Source organism: Drosophila miranda, chromosome XL (assembly GCF_003369915.1).
Source record: "Drosophila miranda strain MSH22 chromosome XL, D.miranda_PacBio2.1, whole genome shotgun sequence".
Classification (NCBI taxonomy): domain Eukaryota; kingdom Metazoa; phylum Arthropoda; class Insecta; order Diptera; family Drosophilidae; genus Drosophila; species Drosophila miranda.
The window spans coordinates 9,911,543-9,927,885 of NC_046673.1; the positions used below are offsets into that span (position 1 = coordinate 9,911,543).

At 47.0% G+C, this 16,343-nt stretch overlaps 2 protein-coding genes and 1 long non-coding RNA gene across 17 annotated transcripts in view; 1 reads left to right on the forward strand and 2 right to left on the reverse strand.

Moving 5' to 3' along the window:
* The window catches only part of LOC108164890 (potassium voltage-gated channel protein eag), a 66,145-nt gene extending 61,258 nt beyond the window's left edge, over window positions 1-4,887 (reverse strand). For 5 of the 15 annotated variants that reach the window (XM_017300857.2, XM_033391967.1, XM_033391956.1 and 2 more), the window contains exon 1: window positions 4,093-4,886. The gene's annotated coding sequence lies outside the window, so the exon portion shown is untranslated. Of the gene's footprint in view, window positions 1-4,092 lie in introns of all 15 variants that reach the window. The other 10 variants (XM_017300855.2, XM_033391971.1, XM_033391958.1 and 7 more) reach the window with 4 other exon arrangements.
* Window positions 4,888-5,521: 634 nt separating this feature from the next.
* LOC108163272 lies at window positions 5,522-9,059 on the reverse strand. The gene is made up of 3 exons (XR_001775658.2): window positions 8,840-9,059; window positions 6,063-6,088; window positions 5,522-6,000 (listed from the first exon to the last, which is right to left on the reverse strand). It is a non-coding gene; the product is annotated as an uncharacterized LOC108163272 (long non-coding RNA).
* A 116-nt stretch (window positions 9,060-9,175) lies between these two features.
* Window positions 9,176-15,983, forward strand: LOC108163267 (probable 4-coumarate--CoA ligase 1). Its single transcript, XM_017298463.2, has 5 exons — window positions 9,176-9,611; window positions 13,051-13,261; window positions 13,916-14,455; window positions 14,524-14,638; window positions 14,708-15,983. Exons 1-5 carry the CDS (start codon window positions 9,330-9,332, stop codon window positions 15,348-15,350), a joined length of 1,791 nt encoding a protein of 596 aa, XP_017153952.1. The 5' UTR covers window positions 9,176-9,329; the 3' UTR covers window positions 15,351-15,983.
* The last annotated feature ends 360 nt before the right edge of the window (window positions 15,984-16,343 follow it).

Consider the following 16,343-nt stretch of genomic DNA (forward strand, 5'->3'; position numbering starts at 1 on the left):
GACAACCCATATCTTGGCCAGTGGCAGCCAAGCAGTCAAGCAGCCCAACAGCCACCCAGCCACCGACCAGAGGACAAGGTCAACGAGGACAAGGACGAGAACGAGAACGAGAACGTAGGACAGGAAGTCAGCAGGTGGTCCAGCTCCGGCGGTTATTGGCTATCGATAAATACTGTTTTGCATCCAAACCATCTGCAAAGCGGAAACGGAAGCCGCATGGCCAGCGGATAACAGGCATAAAACAAAGCTCCGATTGCCGTGCTGGAATATATATATGTATATTCCCATATATTCTGCCAATAAATTGCCACAGTAAATTGAATTAAACAACGACTGCACCAAAGACCAAAGGCTACTCGGAATAGCTTTAAATCGTTTTCCCTCTCCAGTAGCACTCGCAGATTCAAAAATATACTTAAGTGGCCCTCAAATTGCACATCAAACTATTATAAAGCCATATACCACCGATCGGAGGAGGAAGCACGTACTCTCCAGAATCAATCTAGCTGATTGATTGATTTGATTCGGCTTGAGGACTCCCCCCAAAGGATCTGGGGGGGCCTTACGGTTTATTAACGTTGAGCCACAAAAGTAGAGCACTTAGACGCCCATTCACGGACTCCGGGCAGATTCTGGGACATGTCCTGGTCAGGACTTTTGGCAGTTACCCTGCCAGCAAATCTTATTTACGATTTGTCACATTAAATATGCAAAAAGTGAAAATTGAAAATTTTCGCCCGAAAGCAGTCAAACAGGGGCTGGGAATGGGGCTGGGAATGGGCGGCACAGTCAACGCCAAAAGTCAACTGCCAGCGGCATTCTATACTCGTACGGAATTGTACATTGTACATGCCCATACATGTGCACATATACATATATATATTTTATGTGTGTGTGTGTGTGCTTTTTATTTTTTATTTTTATTTTTATTTATTTTATGTTAACAGCAAATTGCGGCGCCCGTCAGCTTGGACCTCGTTGCTGTTGTTGCTGTTGTTGCTGCTGGTACATTTTTAATGTTTTGGCTCTTTTCATTTGGCCAAAACACACACAAACACACACACACACACACATACATGCAGAGCGACACATGCGTGACAAAATTGTTGTGCTCTTCTGGTGGTTATTTTTATACCCGATACGAAACCGTGTACGAGGGTGTATCCGATTCGCTTAGGTGTATGTAACAGCCAAGACGCCTGGGGGGAAGTGTGTTTGACACTATATGAACTCCATGTCAGGGTCAACAGCCAACAGACAACAGCCAACAGCCTAGGCAACTACTATACGGGTATGTACTCTTATGTACCCACATATACATATGTGAGTGAAAGTGCCAAGCAGATTTTAAGGTATGCTCCCCAGTCCTTAGAGTCCATACATATATCGTATATCGTAGAATATACGTACACCCACGAGGTACGGGCACTGGTTTATATTATTTATATATTTCGTGGCAGTGCTAGTTTTACTGGCACTCCTGTGGCTAGCACTATTTTTGCGGTTTTTCACATTCCAATTTCCGAAAGTGTCGAAGTTTCAGTAGCGCTTTTGTGGCTATGTGGTGGATATTTGGACTGCGGCTTGTCATTTATGCATATCACAATTGTCTACTTATTATTTACCGATGCATTTTTCGTATATGCAACTGTTACCCACTGTGCCCCTTTAAAGTGGTACAAAAGTTATCTTTTAACTCTTAATTAGCCCAGTAATTGGTGTCCAGGTTCAGGGACACTCTTAATGGCATTCCGCACGGGCCAAAAACTGAAGTGGCTTACCTAAATGGAATGCCGCGAAATTTTGGTTTTGAATTAATCCAAAATGGTATACTTTTCTTTCAAGTATATTCGCATGGGGAAAATGGTTCTTGGATTCAAAACAGCTAACAATATGAACCTTTTAAGGTTATATGCCACAACTATAACTCCCTCTGTCATACCTTATCCCCTAAACTATCCCTAAAAAACTTTTAAGTTCTCATCTTTCCTCCTTTTGTAACTAAGTTCCATTATTAGCAGATAATTGTTAATTAAATAAATAAATAAATAAAAATATATCCGATATTAGCTTATTTATTGGACTATTTTTCTGGAATTTTTCTTGTTTATCAGGAATCATCTTTCTTAAAATTATAATTGCTTAAAATAGTTCAGTTTCGAAACAGAATTATATACAAATTATATGTAAAATATCCATGGAGATGCCCAAGTATTTTTTGGATAATCCTGAAGAGCAATGCTTCCTCTTTTCTTCCTGTGTCGAGTCTCGAGTACCGAGAGTAAAGGGTATGCGACCATATCGTGTCATTGGGCTTTCGTTTTCCTTCTTTGTGTTGTTCTTTTTGGTTGGGGAATGGGTATGGGGGGGGGGGGGGAGGTGGAAAAACTTGCTTAAGATTTGCGCGACATTTGTGTTGGTGGCATTCGGCATTCGGCATTGTTTGCATATTTGCGACGCTGCCGAATGTCTAACGGTTATCGGGCGGGGGGTTGTGGGCTGGATTTCGTGAGAACGGAACCATTCAATTTCACGTTGCCTTTCCTCAGTCCCCACTCCCCCCCCCCCACACTACCTTTCCCTGTCCGTTCTCCCTTTCCCGGTCCCTTTATGCCGAGAACTTCGTTTACCTTTTAGCAATTTCTTTAAATATTTAAGTAGCTACCTCCACCCCTTGTTCCTGTTGCTACCACTCTCTGTCTCTCTCTGCGCTTATGTGTGTGTGTGTGTGTGTTTGTGTTATTGTGGGTGTAAAAAGCATCAATATCAATCTTGTGTCGATGTCAACTGTCAGGGCAGGTGGTAGGTGCCATCGCCATCGCCATCGCCATCTCGTTCACCCCTTTCGCTCCTACGCGACACTCTTTGCTTGTGTGTGTGTGTGTGTGTGCCAGTGGCTGTCAAACTGTACGCGTGTTTTGCGGTTGACACTTATGCAACCGCAAAGCAAAGCCTGCGCTCGCTCATGTGTGCTTGTGAATGTGTGTGCCTGTGCCTGTGCCTGTGCCTCTGTGTGTGTGCTGCACTTGAAAAAGCAACCAATTGTTGTAGTTTTCTTCTATTCTCCTCTCCGTGCCTCTTCCCCCATCATCTCCCTCTAACGCTGACATAATTGCGCATTCAAAAGGAGCGCTCCAAGGTGGTGGAGGGTGTAGTGGCGATTGGGGAGTGGAGAGTGGGGGCAAGCAAGAAGTGGGGAGCGAGGGAATGTTGTTCATTCTTTTCGGCTGACACACATTTTGAACAAGCCTCGCAGCAGCGGCAACGGCAACGGCAACAATGGCAGGCAGCACGCAAATTTAACTTCGTTTCGCCCAAGGGGTATTCACAAAAGGTGAGCGCTACACAGAGAGACCATCCTCCTCAGCAGACGTTGGTTTTGAATGCCCTTTCTTCTATCGTTTGCACTCCGTGTACGTTACGGCCGTACACAGGCTGGCACTGGCCTTACCGCACAAAAATATACCTTGTTTTTGCCTGCCTACTGGCTTGCTCCTTTGTCGCTGCCGCTGCCTCTGCCTGAACCAACTTCGATTCGATTTCTTTCACGCTCTCCTCTCTCTCTCGCTCCCTCTCTGGGTTGCTTCAAGGCTCAACGTTCAGCGTTTATGCGGCTCCAACGAAGACAGCAGTCAAAATAGCGCCACAAGAAGCAGGGCCAGCAGGCAGAGACAGCCAAGACAGCGCCAGCGCCAGCGCCAGGCGACAGCAGCGCCAGCAGACAATGCCAGCAGACAGCAACAACAATTACAATTATAAGTGTGTTTATGCCGCCGCTCTCTTGGTCGCTCGCTCGCTCGCTCTCTCTCTCTCTCTCTCTCTGTCTTTGCACCGCGCTGGGTAAGCTTTCTTTGCGTTTGCCGCCCCCTCCTCCCCTCCCATCTATCCTCATGATGCGTATCACTTTCGCATTGGCCTCTAACCCCCAACCCCCCAACACCCCAACACCCCAACACCCCAACCGGCCCCCCCCCCTCCCCCCCCCAACCGTCCTGATTGTTCGTGGTGTGTGCGTGTGTGTGTGTGTTCTTTTTTCCACCCAAAAGAAATTCAACTTCATTACACAATATTCGCTTTCTTTTGTGGATTTACCTTTTTTTTTTTGTTTTTTGGTGTTCAGCTCTTTGATTGCCTTTTTTTTTTTGTGGGTGGATATACCGTAATATTCCTTGTGGCTGCCGATGCTCCACTACACTACTGATGCTGCTGCTTTTCAGCTTTCTTCTGCTCCTTCACCGTTCAGCTTTCTTCTCCCTCTGTGGCTCTTTCTGCACTTTGTTTTTGGGTTTCCTTTTCCTTTTGCAATTTCTTGTATTTTATTTTCGTTAATTTTTGATTACTTTTAACGCGCTTGCCGCATTTCACTGTTTGCACTGCAGGAGAGGAGGTGAGGCGGAAAGACAAAAGATAGGGAGATAGAGTGAGAAAGGGGGCGCATTAACGGAGGGAACAGAAAGAAGCACACAACAAACAAGAAACAACATGATGATTGGGTAAAGCGTGTGTGCAACAATTGCCGGACTCTCCTCTCCTCTCCACTCCACTCCCCACCCAACTCCGGATCCGGATCTATTGAACGAACACCCCCTTCCACACCTCCGCCACCGACCCAGGTGCCCATCCGTTCATCCCACTGGCACGTGCGCGCCCCGCTCTGTGCTGCACTTTCATTTCGTTTCGTTTCGTTATGATTTCAATTTCATTTCATTCCGTTGCAATGCACTTTCTTCGCGAAAAAAATACAAAAAAAAAAATAGCCAAAAAAATACAAAAAAAAAAATCTACAACAACAACATCAAAGAACGGGAACAACACAGCGTATGACAACAGCACACAAAAATGTTTGCCTAATTTGCTCTTTTATTTGATTTATTTTCTTATGTCGCCCGCTGTATGAGACTCCCCGAGACTCCGACGCGAGTTGCGCGCGACTACGCACCTAAAAGTAGACTACGAACTCGTCGCGTGCTCCGGCGGCATCGAACGGAACGGGCCATATTCTCAGAAGCACAGCACACTTTTCGTCCCACCAGAACCCCCACCCCCCCCCCCCCCTTGAAGCGGGGCTTTTACCGCAAAAGCTCGCCTCGCCAACAAGCTTAATTTCGAAATGCAACTTTTGCAGCGCTGAGCCGAGCTTCGGCGGTGGCGCCCGCCCGCGGTCTGGCGAGCTTCCTTTCCTGTGTAGCGCCATCTGGTCGTCTGCCACTGACCAATGCCCCGTTATGCGTCGGCGTCAACGCACTGTGGAGGGAGTGGGAGCAGCTAAGACACTCCCTCATCCTACCATGAGCCAAGGAGGAACCAATATTACGACTATGAGATACCCGCTACATGAAAAGGGTACCCACATGCTTATTACTTGGATATTGTGGGCGAAAAATTCTCTACAAATTCGAAGTTTGAGGATTGTCGCACAGTGAAAGAATCGGGAAAGCAATGCCAGCCATTGCTCAAGGAAATGAAATGTGTGCAATAAGAGGCAGCGGAATATTACGTGCCGTTTGCTCTATTTATAAACAATATATTCAAGCGCAACGTGGTCGGATCCAGCACAAGAGTCGGATTGATATCTTATTTGTTTACAATATTTATCCTACAGTGTTATTTAATCTGACATTAATTGTTGATACCACACATTGGAATTGATTTATTGTTAAATATCTCTTCCTCTTGTTATTTTTTTGCTATTATTAAGCTTTAATTGTCATGTATTTCGTATCATTTGGTACCGGATTCCAAAGTCTATGCCAGCGGTCGGCAAGGCCCTGTCTAATGTGCATAGGAAAGTGCGTTGCCGCTCACGTACACGTGTTAGCACTGGTTGTCATTGCATGTGGATATGCATATGTACATATGTATATTGTACGTGCCGACCCCTGGCCTATACGCCACAGCATTAATTTCCAACTGCTTCTCGGAGCCAAAAAGATTGTATTTTTAGAAAATAAAATCATTTCTTCTTCTTCTTGGGTCATTCAATCTGGTAAAGTTGGAAATCTGAAAACAGAAAAGGGTCAAGAATTATTCCCAAGTTTTTTCCATAACCATAAAAATCATACATTCAGAGGCGGCCGATTTGCATTCGCTGAAAAATATAGTAAAATTGTATTTATTATTTACTTTTTTGTAGGGATGAGATGGATAGATCTGGCACTGCCAGGCACAAAGGACACCCACTATGGAGGGTCCCTCTTGGTTTGGGATGCTTTTGGGCATGCATGATGATCCAACAAGAACAAATCCGGTTGTTAAAAAAGATTAAAAGATTCTGATTGTGCAGGTCTCCATCATATGCGAAACTTTAAATCTCGAAGCAAATTCTTATCTGGAATACCGCTTATCTACCTACAAATATAGGTTTCTATATGCATTCTGACTTCATTTGAATATATATATCCACGATTCAGGACCCACACATTTACACGAAAAGATTGCCATTCGCTTCTGGTTAGATCTTAAACACTTGTAGTTTCTTCTGGCTGTTACCAACAGGTGCGAGAAAGTAGCACACCCCCGTCCTGAGTGCGTAGCGGGTATAACCAACCCCCAATGCTGCCCCACCCTCATTCGAAGCATCAAGTTGGGGGACGTGGACCTGGTCGTGGACTGGCACAGTTCCAAAACACGCATTGAGCGCGACACAACCCCAAAAAGGGAGATTATAAATTTAACTCATAAGACATTCGTTTCTGTATGTGTGTGCGAGGCAAACCTGTGGCAAAACTTTGTATATACCATGTACATATGTACATATATACATTCGTAAGAATAAAAAAATAGGAATATACTCATATAGTAACAATAATAAGACGACGAACCATAACTGATAAAGCCACTCTAAAACTTGGACATTGCGCTCCGTGAAATCTAAATCCCTTCGAAAACAAAGCTTAGGCCTGGCAAGATGGCAGAGGGGGAGTGCTAGCTGAGTGGAGCTGAAAGCAAAACAGTAAACAAGTTGGAGCTGCAGTCGTATTGCAGGCCCCATAACAAATGCAGCACCCGAAACCCACAGCGAAAGCAACAACAACAAAACATCAATGAAATCAAGAAAAACTGGTTTGCCTGGATAAACATTTCGGATTTTGTTATATGTGCTCGAAAAGCGGGTATTATCATTTTACCCACATGTGTGCAACGCAGAAAAAAGCATCAGCCAGCAGTATAAAGGAACATTTGTTTCACATTTATTTGAAATCGATCAATTAAACAAAGTTTAAGGTATACTAGATCCTATGCGGATGGAAATGTTCTGTTATATTATGTTCCAAAGCAGTTTCACGGGCTTGATCGAACGAGCGGCCGTTGGAACGATGGACCTGCAAGGGTATCTAAGGCTTCGGCATCCGAAGTCAGTCTTTCGTTCATGTTTTGGTTTTGGTATTGTTGCTGCTCCGGCGGCGGCATAGACTGTGGGACGGACCATCAATTTAGACGACGACTTTGAGCTTGGGTACAAAGTTCACACGACCGTTTGCAGTCTGAATAAACAGGTCGAGAGCGAAACGCGAGGCGCTCGAATTCAGCATGCTCACTCTCTCCAAGAGAGTGCAAAGCGTGGGCGGCGCACTGACGACTCTGCATCTGGGTAAACAAGCACTATATCAGGGCGAACCAAACAGACCGACCCCTAAAAGTCGCTGATAAGGCAGCTGGCCCACAGTGCAAGTGATTGCATTCAACTGTTGAATAATGTTTTTTTTAGAATTTTTGAGCGCCCACTGTAAAAGTCAGTGCATTCTCTCGCACAGAATGCATGCGAGAGACGCAGAGAGAGAGATAGAGAGAGAGAGCGGATCGCTGCAGCAGAGAGACAGTACGATGGTCGGAGAGCGAGAGAGCAGAGAAAGCCATGCAAATCGTGGTGCGAATGGAATGGAATGGGGAGAGGCAATGCAATGTGCATGCCAGATTAGTGTGAGCGAGAGGGAATGCATTCTGGCCTTGAGCTATGCTCACGTTGTAGCTGTTGCTGTCGCTGTTGCTTCTCTTCTCCTCTACTCTCATCTACTGTCCTCTGCTTTCTTCTCTTATACAATGGCAGAGAGCATCGTAACTTTGAACAGATGTTTGTCACGTAGAGAAGTAAACAGCTCTGCTGCACAATAACAAAATGCCTTCGTTACATGGTCTGGTGGGAAAATCTTGTGAGTGGTACTCGCATATCATAAAAGAATGTTCTACCTGTGAGGGTATCAATGCTCTCGCATTGCTTTCTACTTGCGAGCTCTAGTGGGGTTGGTCTCCTGCTTATGAAATGAATTCATTTCTTTGACAAAATTTCCATTTCACACATAGAAATTCCCCATACGGAGGTTAATGCACTCCCCAGAGACAGCGTGGGGGTGGGGGGCTGCGGGAGATTGAGATAATCTGTGAATTTACAAGGCGGTAGAGGTGTTTGGGATTACGAATATCAGCTTCGAGTCACCGCCACGCCGCGATCAAGGTTCAACATTTGTGGGATATATTACCCGAGGCAGCGATAACGGGGAAGACTGCCCCGTCATGCGCAGACAACAAGAAAGCTGGACGTAAATGCACAGCCGTCAGGCCCAACACAGCCGCAACACCAGATTTCAGATTTCAGGAGTATTACTAATACACCCACTCACCACCCACACCTGTCCGCTCGCGGATTCGATTCCTTATCATGTGAGTGCCGATTTGCCGGCATCGAAATAGGAAAAATAGTAAGGAATGAGAATAGCATCGTGGACAGAATACGGTGAGGCATTCCCTCCCGCTCATCGAGTGCCCTGTGTAGTGTGCCCCACTCTCTCTGTATTGCCACTCTCTCGTTTTATTACCACATGTATAAATTCTTTCAACTTACAGTTACAGGTTGGAGGTGCTAGAGTGCTAGACTGCCAGAGAGAGGGAGATGCAGAAATTGCAGTCTAAATAGTCTGTCGCCGCCTAGAGGAGAGCAGCCCAGCCGGCCGGTGAGCGGGAGAGTGCCAGAGAGAGACAGAGAGTGAGAGCGAGTGCAGTGCAACATTGCAAAGGAGGATAAAGACGCAGCAGAGTACAGCCGGGCACGGGCAGAGCAGAGCAGAGGGGCAGAGGACCAGCGGCAACGCCAACGCGATCGTCTGTGAGCGTGCAAGTGTGGGTGCGTCTGTGTGCCAGCAACAGGCATTTACTGTGCGCCGCACTGCGACGCCAGCCGACAGTCGTGTCTCAACACTCGACAGCAGCAGACGTTAGGCACCACTCAGAAGCAGAAGCAGAAGTAGCAGCAGCAGCAGCAGCAGCAGCCCCAACCAAATTCCAAACTCGACTCCAGTTCCAAATACACAAACACACACACACACAGAGAGACCATGTATCCAGCCACTCAGTTGCTGCGTCTGCGCAGCGCCTCCGCCTTGAGCAGCGCTGCTACACGCTCGATAACGACCAAACGCCGGCAGAGGAACACCAGCACGGTGAGCGCCGAGAGGGCGCGAGCTCAGGGCGACAGCGAGACGGACAAGTTCCTGCACTACAGCCCCGAGGATGGCTACTACAAGACCTCCCCCTACGACCCCATCGTAGTGCCCAATGTGCCGCTCCACGAGTACGTCTGGCGGGACTTTAAGAAGTGGGAGAGCCGCACGGCAGCGGTAAGTGCTTGACAATAATAATAATCCCAGTGCAAAGTTTTATATCAAGTGCGAGGCAATCGAAAGTCAAGTGCGGTTTACTTTACCCCTCTGGAATCTTCCCAGATATAATGTATTTCGTTCCTATAATCTCTGGTGGCAAATATCCGTCCGTGGGGTTCTCTTTCATCTATAAATTAATCTTTTGGTATGGAGTTCTACCCAGAACTCTAATTGAAGTACTATGTTTTCTCGGCAATCACTCGGATACCTCCTTGAACACGGGTACTTCATGGAAATACTTCCACTTAGAACCTCGAAGGTTTTCAATGAGTGAAGTGCAGTGGAGTGGAGTGGATCCGCTCCTTGTTAAGCTTTCTCCTTGGAGGTCCATCCTCAAGTCACAGTTATCTTTTCTTGGAATTTCTCCATGAGATTCCGAAGGGTGTTCTCTGGGAAATCCTGAGAGAAAAGATTTTCTCTCTTCCCCACTATCCGACTAAAGGCTAACCTGCCCCAAAATATTTGGCCCACAAATCACTTTAGAGAATTCCGATTTGAATGAATCGCAATTCGCGACCAGACCCCCCTTTGTTTGTTTATGACCCAGGGCTATTGAACCGGCGCGCCAGTCTATACATATCCGAGTGTGCAGGCAAAAATTGATGTTTTTATGACCGTCCAATATCGGAATCGCTGCTTTCCCGCCGCCGCCCATCTGTGCCCCAGCCCATTCGGAATACAATACGCATTTGTAATCAGTCTGATTATTCGCTATCAGTCAGATAGCATTGGACGATTATTTGGGTCATTAATGCCCCCCCTGCTTATCGGACGACAAGCGTAATGTTCGGACGCAGCTGATAAGCCAGTACGAGTACAAGTGCGAGCAGATGATAGCGGCGAAAGTGAAATGTACTACTCTTACTCACAACTCAAAGATCGGCAAAGAGCGTGCTATTTTCGCCAGACTACTGTTCCGGTTCTCATCTGGGCCCCTGTTCTGTTTTTGTCCACCCGTACGTTTACGGCTCATTGAATGCCAGTCGAGTAGTGCCCGGTGGCAAAATGCTTGCAGATAAGAAATACTGTCTACGGAGGGGCACGATTAAACGAATCGCGTCGAGTGGCTGTCGTTCGAGTAAAGCCCAGCTGACACAATGGAAAGCGAGTCTCGTATGACAGATCATCCACATGCCCATCCCCGTGCCCCCCGGTTAGCACTCGGATTCGGGAGGCAATTGCATAACTTTCCTATAGCCAGGGCCCCGCCACCCTCCCTCTCCACTTACATGGGAGGCGGCGATGACCTTCGCCAAATGTTTACAATTTTCACTTTTGAGATTTCTATCCCTTACGCTCTCACTCTGTGCACGATCTCTCCCTCTCTCTCGCTCCCACTGGGCTTGTGCAAATCAAAGTGCAAATAATTTTCATTGAAATTTATTGCCATCATTGCAGTGTGTGCAGTGTGTGGGTGAGGTGATGTGCCAGGGGGGGACTGATATAACCCAGTAATCACCCTGTACTCACACGTACACACACACGCAGAGAGCCACATGTGTGAGCTGGGGGCCAATTGTTGAATTAAATGCAATTAAAAGCGTCAGGCCCCGAGAGTCCGGTCCAAAGGTTCTTTAGTTATGCCCTAGCTACCCCCCCCACCCCCAGCACCAAGGCGATACAGTTGACACAAGATAAAAAGCCCAGCCAGGGGGCTTAACTAACAGATCGATCGATCCCACTATGTACATATGAGACCTACTATACGATACAACGTAGGCCTGTTTTTATCAAATATTCGACCCATTTTATACGATCTTGTCGGTCTTCGGTTATATCTGTTTTGAAATAGAGACGGCTAAGATCGATGATCGAAGCACTGCATTTGGGTGACCCTCGTTATTGAATGCAGTTCCACTGTAGCCCTCCGATCGATCGATTTGTGTGCTAATTCACGAGTACGGATCACCCGTTTTGATCCCTGTCGAAATTCACGACTGGTCGCGGTCATAAAATGTTTTTCTTTGTATAATTATTTACGCTGTTATCTCTTTTTCCGTTCTTTTTCTGACCAAATTTTGATGATTTTGTTTGCGCTGTGACGTCAGCGGCGGTGGCCGGCAGTCAATGGGGTCCAGCCTCTGTACGCCGCTGCTGCTGCTCTGCCGGCACGAGAAGTCAAAAAACGCAGCGGCGTCCGTCGCTGACGAGCACGAAATCAGAGCAAAAGAGATACCAATAGACAAACCCGCTCTCCCGCTCTACGGGAGAGAGAGAGAGAGAGCGTGCTGGGTAGAGGTGTGTATGTAAAGAGAGGAAGAGAGAGGCGCGCCACGACTCGTTTAGACTTTGCAGACTTTGTACTTTGCCCCACTGAACTTTGGACCGTCGCAGTGCCCCCACAAGCAGCCGAACGATGCGAGGCGAAGCGAAGCGTTGCTTGATGCTCGCAGCGGGTGGGGGTGCAGAGCGGTGATCGACAAATGCACGAAATGATTCTCTTATTATTGTGTTTATTACGACGTGCCTGGGTGTGTGTGTGTGTCGGTGTGTGTTTGCACTGCGATACCCTAACAAAGGGTATGACGTTCGACCAGACAGAGCAGGCTGTTACAGCAAGGATCGGGCGGCGAGCCAGTCCAGTTCCTGAAGATAGTCCACCCATATGAATGAGTATGTATATATTTATGTAAATCTATCGCGAAACACTGTCGAGCACACAAAGAAAACACTGCTGTGTCGAAGAATAATCTGGCCATTTCAGATACCAAAGACCCCAATGTAACCCCAACATGTATCGAATAAAATATACATACATAGGTATTCCTAAGAAAAACATCGTGGTTTCCGAAAATATTCCCACATATGTATGTATGTAACTCGCGTGCTCAGCCAAATTGAATCCAAGTCGGATGACTATATGCTGCGCGGAACAATCAATGTGGAAGGGTATCAACAACCTCGGCACTTGAGTGCGAGTATTCGTATGCCTTGTTTTCTTTCGTTTGAGTTTACTTAAAAATGTTTTGATATGATCATTGTTGTTGGTTTTGTTTGGGGCGAGCACTGTCGCTATTTATAATGCCTATTTTTAACCATATACGATATCGGACTGCGCAAATTTAATGTGGACAATCGGCAATCCGCATAACCCAACCGGCGGACCCCCTCCCACAATCAACGCTCTCTACCCTTCTACCTCTCTCCGTCCCTTTGTCTCTCTGTTATTTGGCAAATGCTGATGACCTTCACCTTAGCCCCGAACCGGTTGTATGGTTGTGGAGGGGCAGGGAAGGGAAGCCAGGGTCAGGTTGGGGCCTGTGGTTAACTGATTAGCCACGAAAAAGGCTTCTGAATGTCCAGCGAATGCACTTTTCTGTGTACAGTACCTAAACGTGTTTGTTTCTGAACTGAAATCACAACTCATCTGTGTTCCTTCTCCCGTTCGTCCTTTCAGGTATGCGTCGTCACCGATCGCCAGTATACGTTCGCCCAGATGCGGGATGCCAGTGCCGCCTTTGCGGTTCGTCTCCAGACAAAGTTCAAGCTCCGCAAGCCCGACGTGGTGGCCATCTGTCTGCCCAATTTGCCGGAGTACCCCATCGCCACGCTGGGCGCCATCGAGGCCGGCCTGACGGTTACCACCGTCAACCCCATCTACACCGCTGGTAAGTGGGTTCGGTTTGCTGTTTCCTCGTACAGTTGTGTTCAGAGATAAGCTATATGGCATGTACATACCTAAGTATATTCGGCCAATTAGCATCAACAGATCTGTTGATTAGATAGTAGATAGACTTACCTTCGCTGATGCTGGTGGTTCCAGCTTTATCCATTCAAGCAGTACAAATCGGATCCTAAACTCGTATTCGTATGTCCATTCGTATTTAATCAGGGATGGCACTTGCAATTTGTACGCACCATTGTGCAAAGTGTCCGTTCGCTTATGGGAAACATTCGAGAAATGTTCGAGAAATGACTTCAATAATCCAGAAGGGAACCTTTTTCTATATGGATAATCAAATCAATTTCATTTAATCTTCCAAGGTACTTTAGGACTTTTTTTTTTCTTTCGGTGTAGCTGTACAATGAGATCAAGTGTACATACCATATGTATGTATACATATATGTATTTCGAGAAAAGTGTTTAGTTGGGAACTGTCAAGTGCGTCAGAGGCGGCACGGCCCGGTACGGTTCCTTATCACGACAATACCCACTAAGCCTTATGGGTATGTTGTAGAAATCTGTTGTTCTCTGTTTTTCGGGGCTAAAGTCGAAAGATCATCATTAACATTTGTATGTACTCCCATTTGATCAATTGCAGAGGAGATAGCCCGCCAGCTAACCTTCAGCGCGGCGAATCTCATCGTGGGCACCGTCCAGAACTATGGAACGCTGAACGAGGCCTGCAAGCTGGCCGGTAAACGGCTGCCCATTGCCGTGATCCGGAGCCGGCAGGATGATTCCCTGCCCGCGGGAGCCATCGACTTCTTCGAGCTGATTAGTACCCAGAATGTGCGCTACGATGACCTGCAGGTGCCGAAGGAGGCGACTGCGGACGACATGGTCTTCCTGCCCTTCTCCTCGGGCACCACGGGCTTGCCCAAGGGCGTGATGCTGTCCCACAACAACATCACCAGCAACTGCGAACAGGTCCAGGCCGCCCTAACCCTAAACCTGAGCGTCCAGGACACGTTGCCCGGAGTGCTGCCCTTCTTCCACATCTACGGCCTCACTGTGGTGATGCTGTCCAAGCTCGGCCAGGGCTCCAGGCTGGCCACAATGCCGGCCTTCAAGCCGGATGATTTCATGAAGGCCCTGGACCAGTACAAGGGCAGCATCTTGAATCTTGTACCGCCCATCGGTGAGTCCATGAATACGATTAGAGCACGATGGCGGAATGATAATAATTGAATCCTCTGTCTGTTCCAGCGCTCTTTATGATCAATCATCCCAATATAAATGAGGCGACGGCCCCCGCATTGAGAGTTGTGATGAGCGGAGCCGCACCTATTGGCCAGCACGATGTAGAGCGTTTTCTGCAGAAGTGAGTTCCATGCCCATCTTAACCTTTATGCTTTATGCTTAAAATAACACTCTCGATTCCACTTTTTAGATTCCCCAAGGTCGCCTTCAAGCAGGGCTATGGCATGACCGAGGCCTCGCCTGTTGTGCTTCTTACACCAGAAGGCAATACACGCTACGCCTCCACGGGCATCCTTTCAGGCTCTACTGAGGCCAAGATTGTGCCCCTGGATGGCGATGATTTGAAGGGTGTGGGACCCCGTACCACGGGCGAGCTGTGTGTGCGTGGACCTCAGGTGATGTCCGGATATTTGAACAACGAGGAGGCCAACCAGGTCACCTTCTTTCCGGGCAACTGGCTGCGCACTGGCGACGTGGCCTTCTACGACGAGGACGGCTACTTCTACATCACGGACCGCATGAAGGAGCTGATCAAGGTGAAGGGCTTCCAGGTGCCCCCAGCGGAGCTGGAGGCGGTGCTCCGCGACCACCCGAAGATCCTCGAGGCCGCTGTCTTTGGGATCCCGCACGAGCTGAACGGAGAGGCGCCACGAGCGATTGTCGTGCTCAGGCAGGGCCAGGAGGCCACGGCCGAGGACATCGCCGCCTATGTGGCCGAGCGCGTGGCCCACTACAAGAGGCTCGAAGGCGGCGTGATCTTCGTGGACGAGGTGCCCAAGAATCCCACCGGCAAGATACTGCGCAAGGACCTCAAGGCTCAGTATTCCGACTGAGCCCTAAGCACTTCTCCCTAGATCGGGATCTACGAGTACGAGTACTATATATATTTTTCAATCGTTTTTTTTTTGTCTGTTTTATAATGTGTGTATGATATCCATCAATGTTGGCCCTGGTCCGAAGAGTTGATCCCGTGCGGGCTTGTGTGAGCATTGCATTTAGACCTTCGAAAACATTTAGTCCTAGGCTTAGAAGTAGGTCTCGATTAGTCATTCGATTGGTCCATAGTCTGTAAGAGTAGAATAGGCTGAACTCGTAGTGTAAGCACCCTCTTCCACTCCCCCTACCTCCTAGCCCCTATCCCTTACCTACCCCCTACCCACCATCCATACATCAGCTCTAAAACTATAATCTATTACACTATATACATATATATATATATATCAGATCAGATCAGATCGTTTTATTATACTTAATGACGGACCCAGATCGTATTGGAGCGTTGATATTTCAAAGTTTATAGACGAAATTATGATATTCACAACTAATTTTTTTTTTTGTATAGTGTCCTAAAATATATTTGTTTGTTAAATGTATGGTAAAGAGATGCTGGCATATGGCATGCATCCATAAATGTATATGATATGTGTGCTATAATATTTGAGAATAAAGACGGAATGAACAAGTTACAAATTGTTTTGAGTATTGGTCGGGTCAGGCCATACTCGAAAGGGAATCCCTAGGATATGGCTCTGAAAGTGCAATGGCCCAGCCTTAAAAGAATCTCTTCTTTGTTTGGAAAACCCTACCCCCATCCGTCATCACATTACTTGTATTTTATCAATTATTACCAGCAGACATTTTGCACCTATTCAAATTTGATGTCACTCCAAAAAGTATCATTTGATTGATGGGCCTACAAATTGTCAAAAAACCCAGACAATATTGTGCCACATGATTGAAATAAAACCACAAAATAAATGAATAGTTCCGTCTGGATAGGTTGAAAGTCAAGTCCACTCTACATACATATATGGACATACATATGT

Coding starts and splice junctions, on each gene's coding strand:
- LOC108163267 (XM_017298463.2), top strand. CDS start 9,330: ATGTATCCAGCCACTCAGTTGCTGCGTCTGCGCAGCGCCTCCGCCTTG. Junction 9,612..13,050: donor GGGAGAGCCGCACGGCAGCG/GTAAGTGCTTGA, acceptor TCGTCCTTTCAG/GTATGCGTCGTCACCGATCG. Junction 14,639..14,707: donor GTAGAGCGTTTTCTGCAGAA/GTGAGTTCCATG, acceptor TCCACTTTTTAG/ATTCCCCAAGGTCGCCTTCA.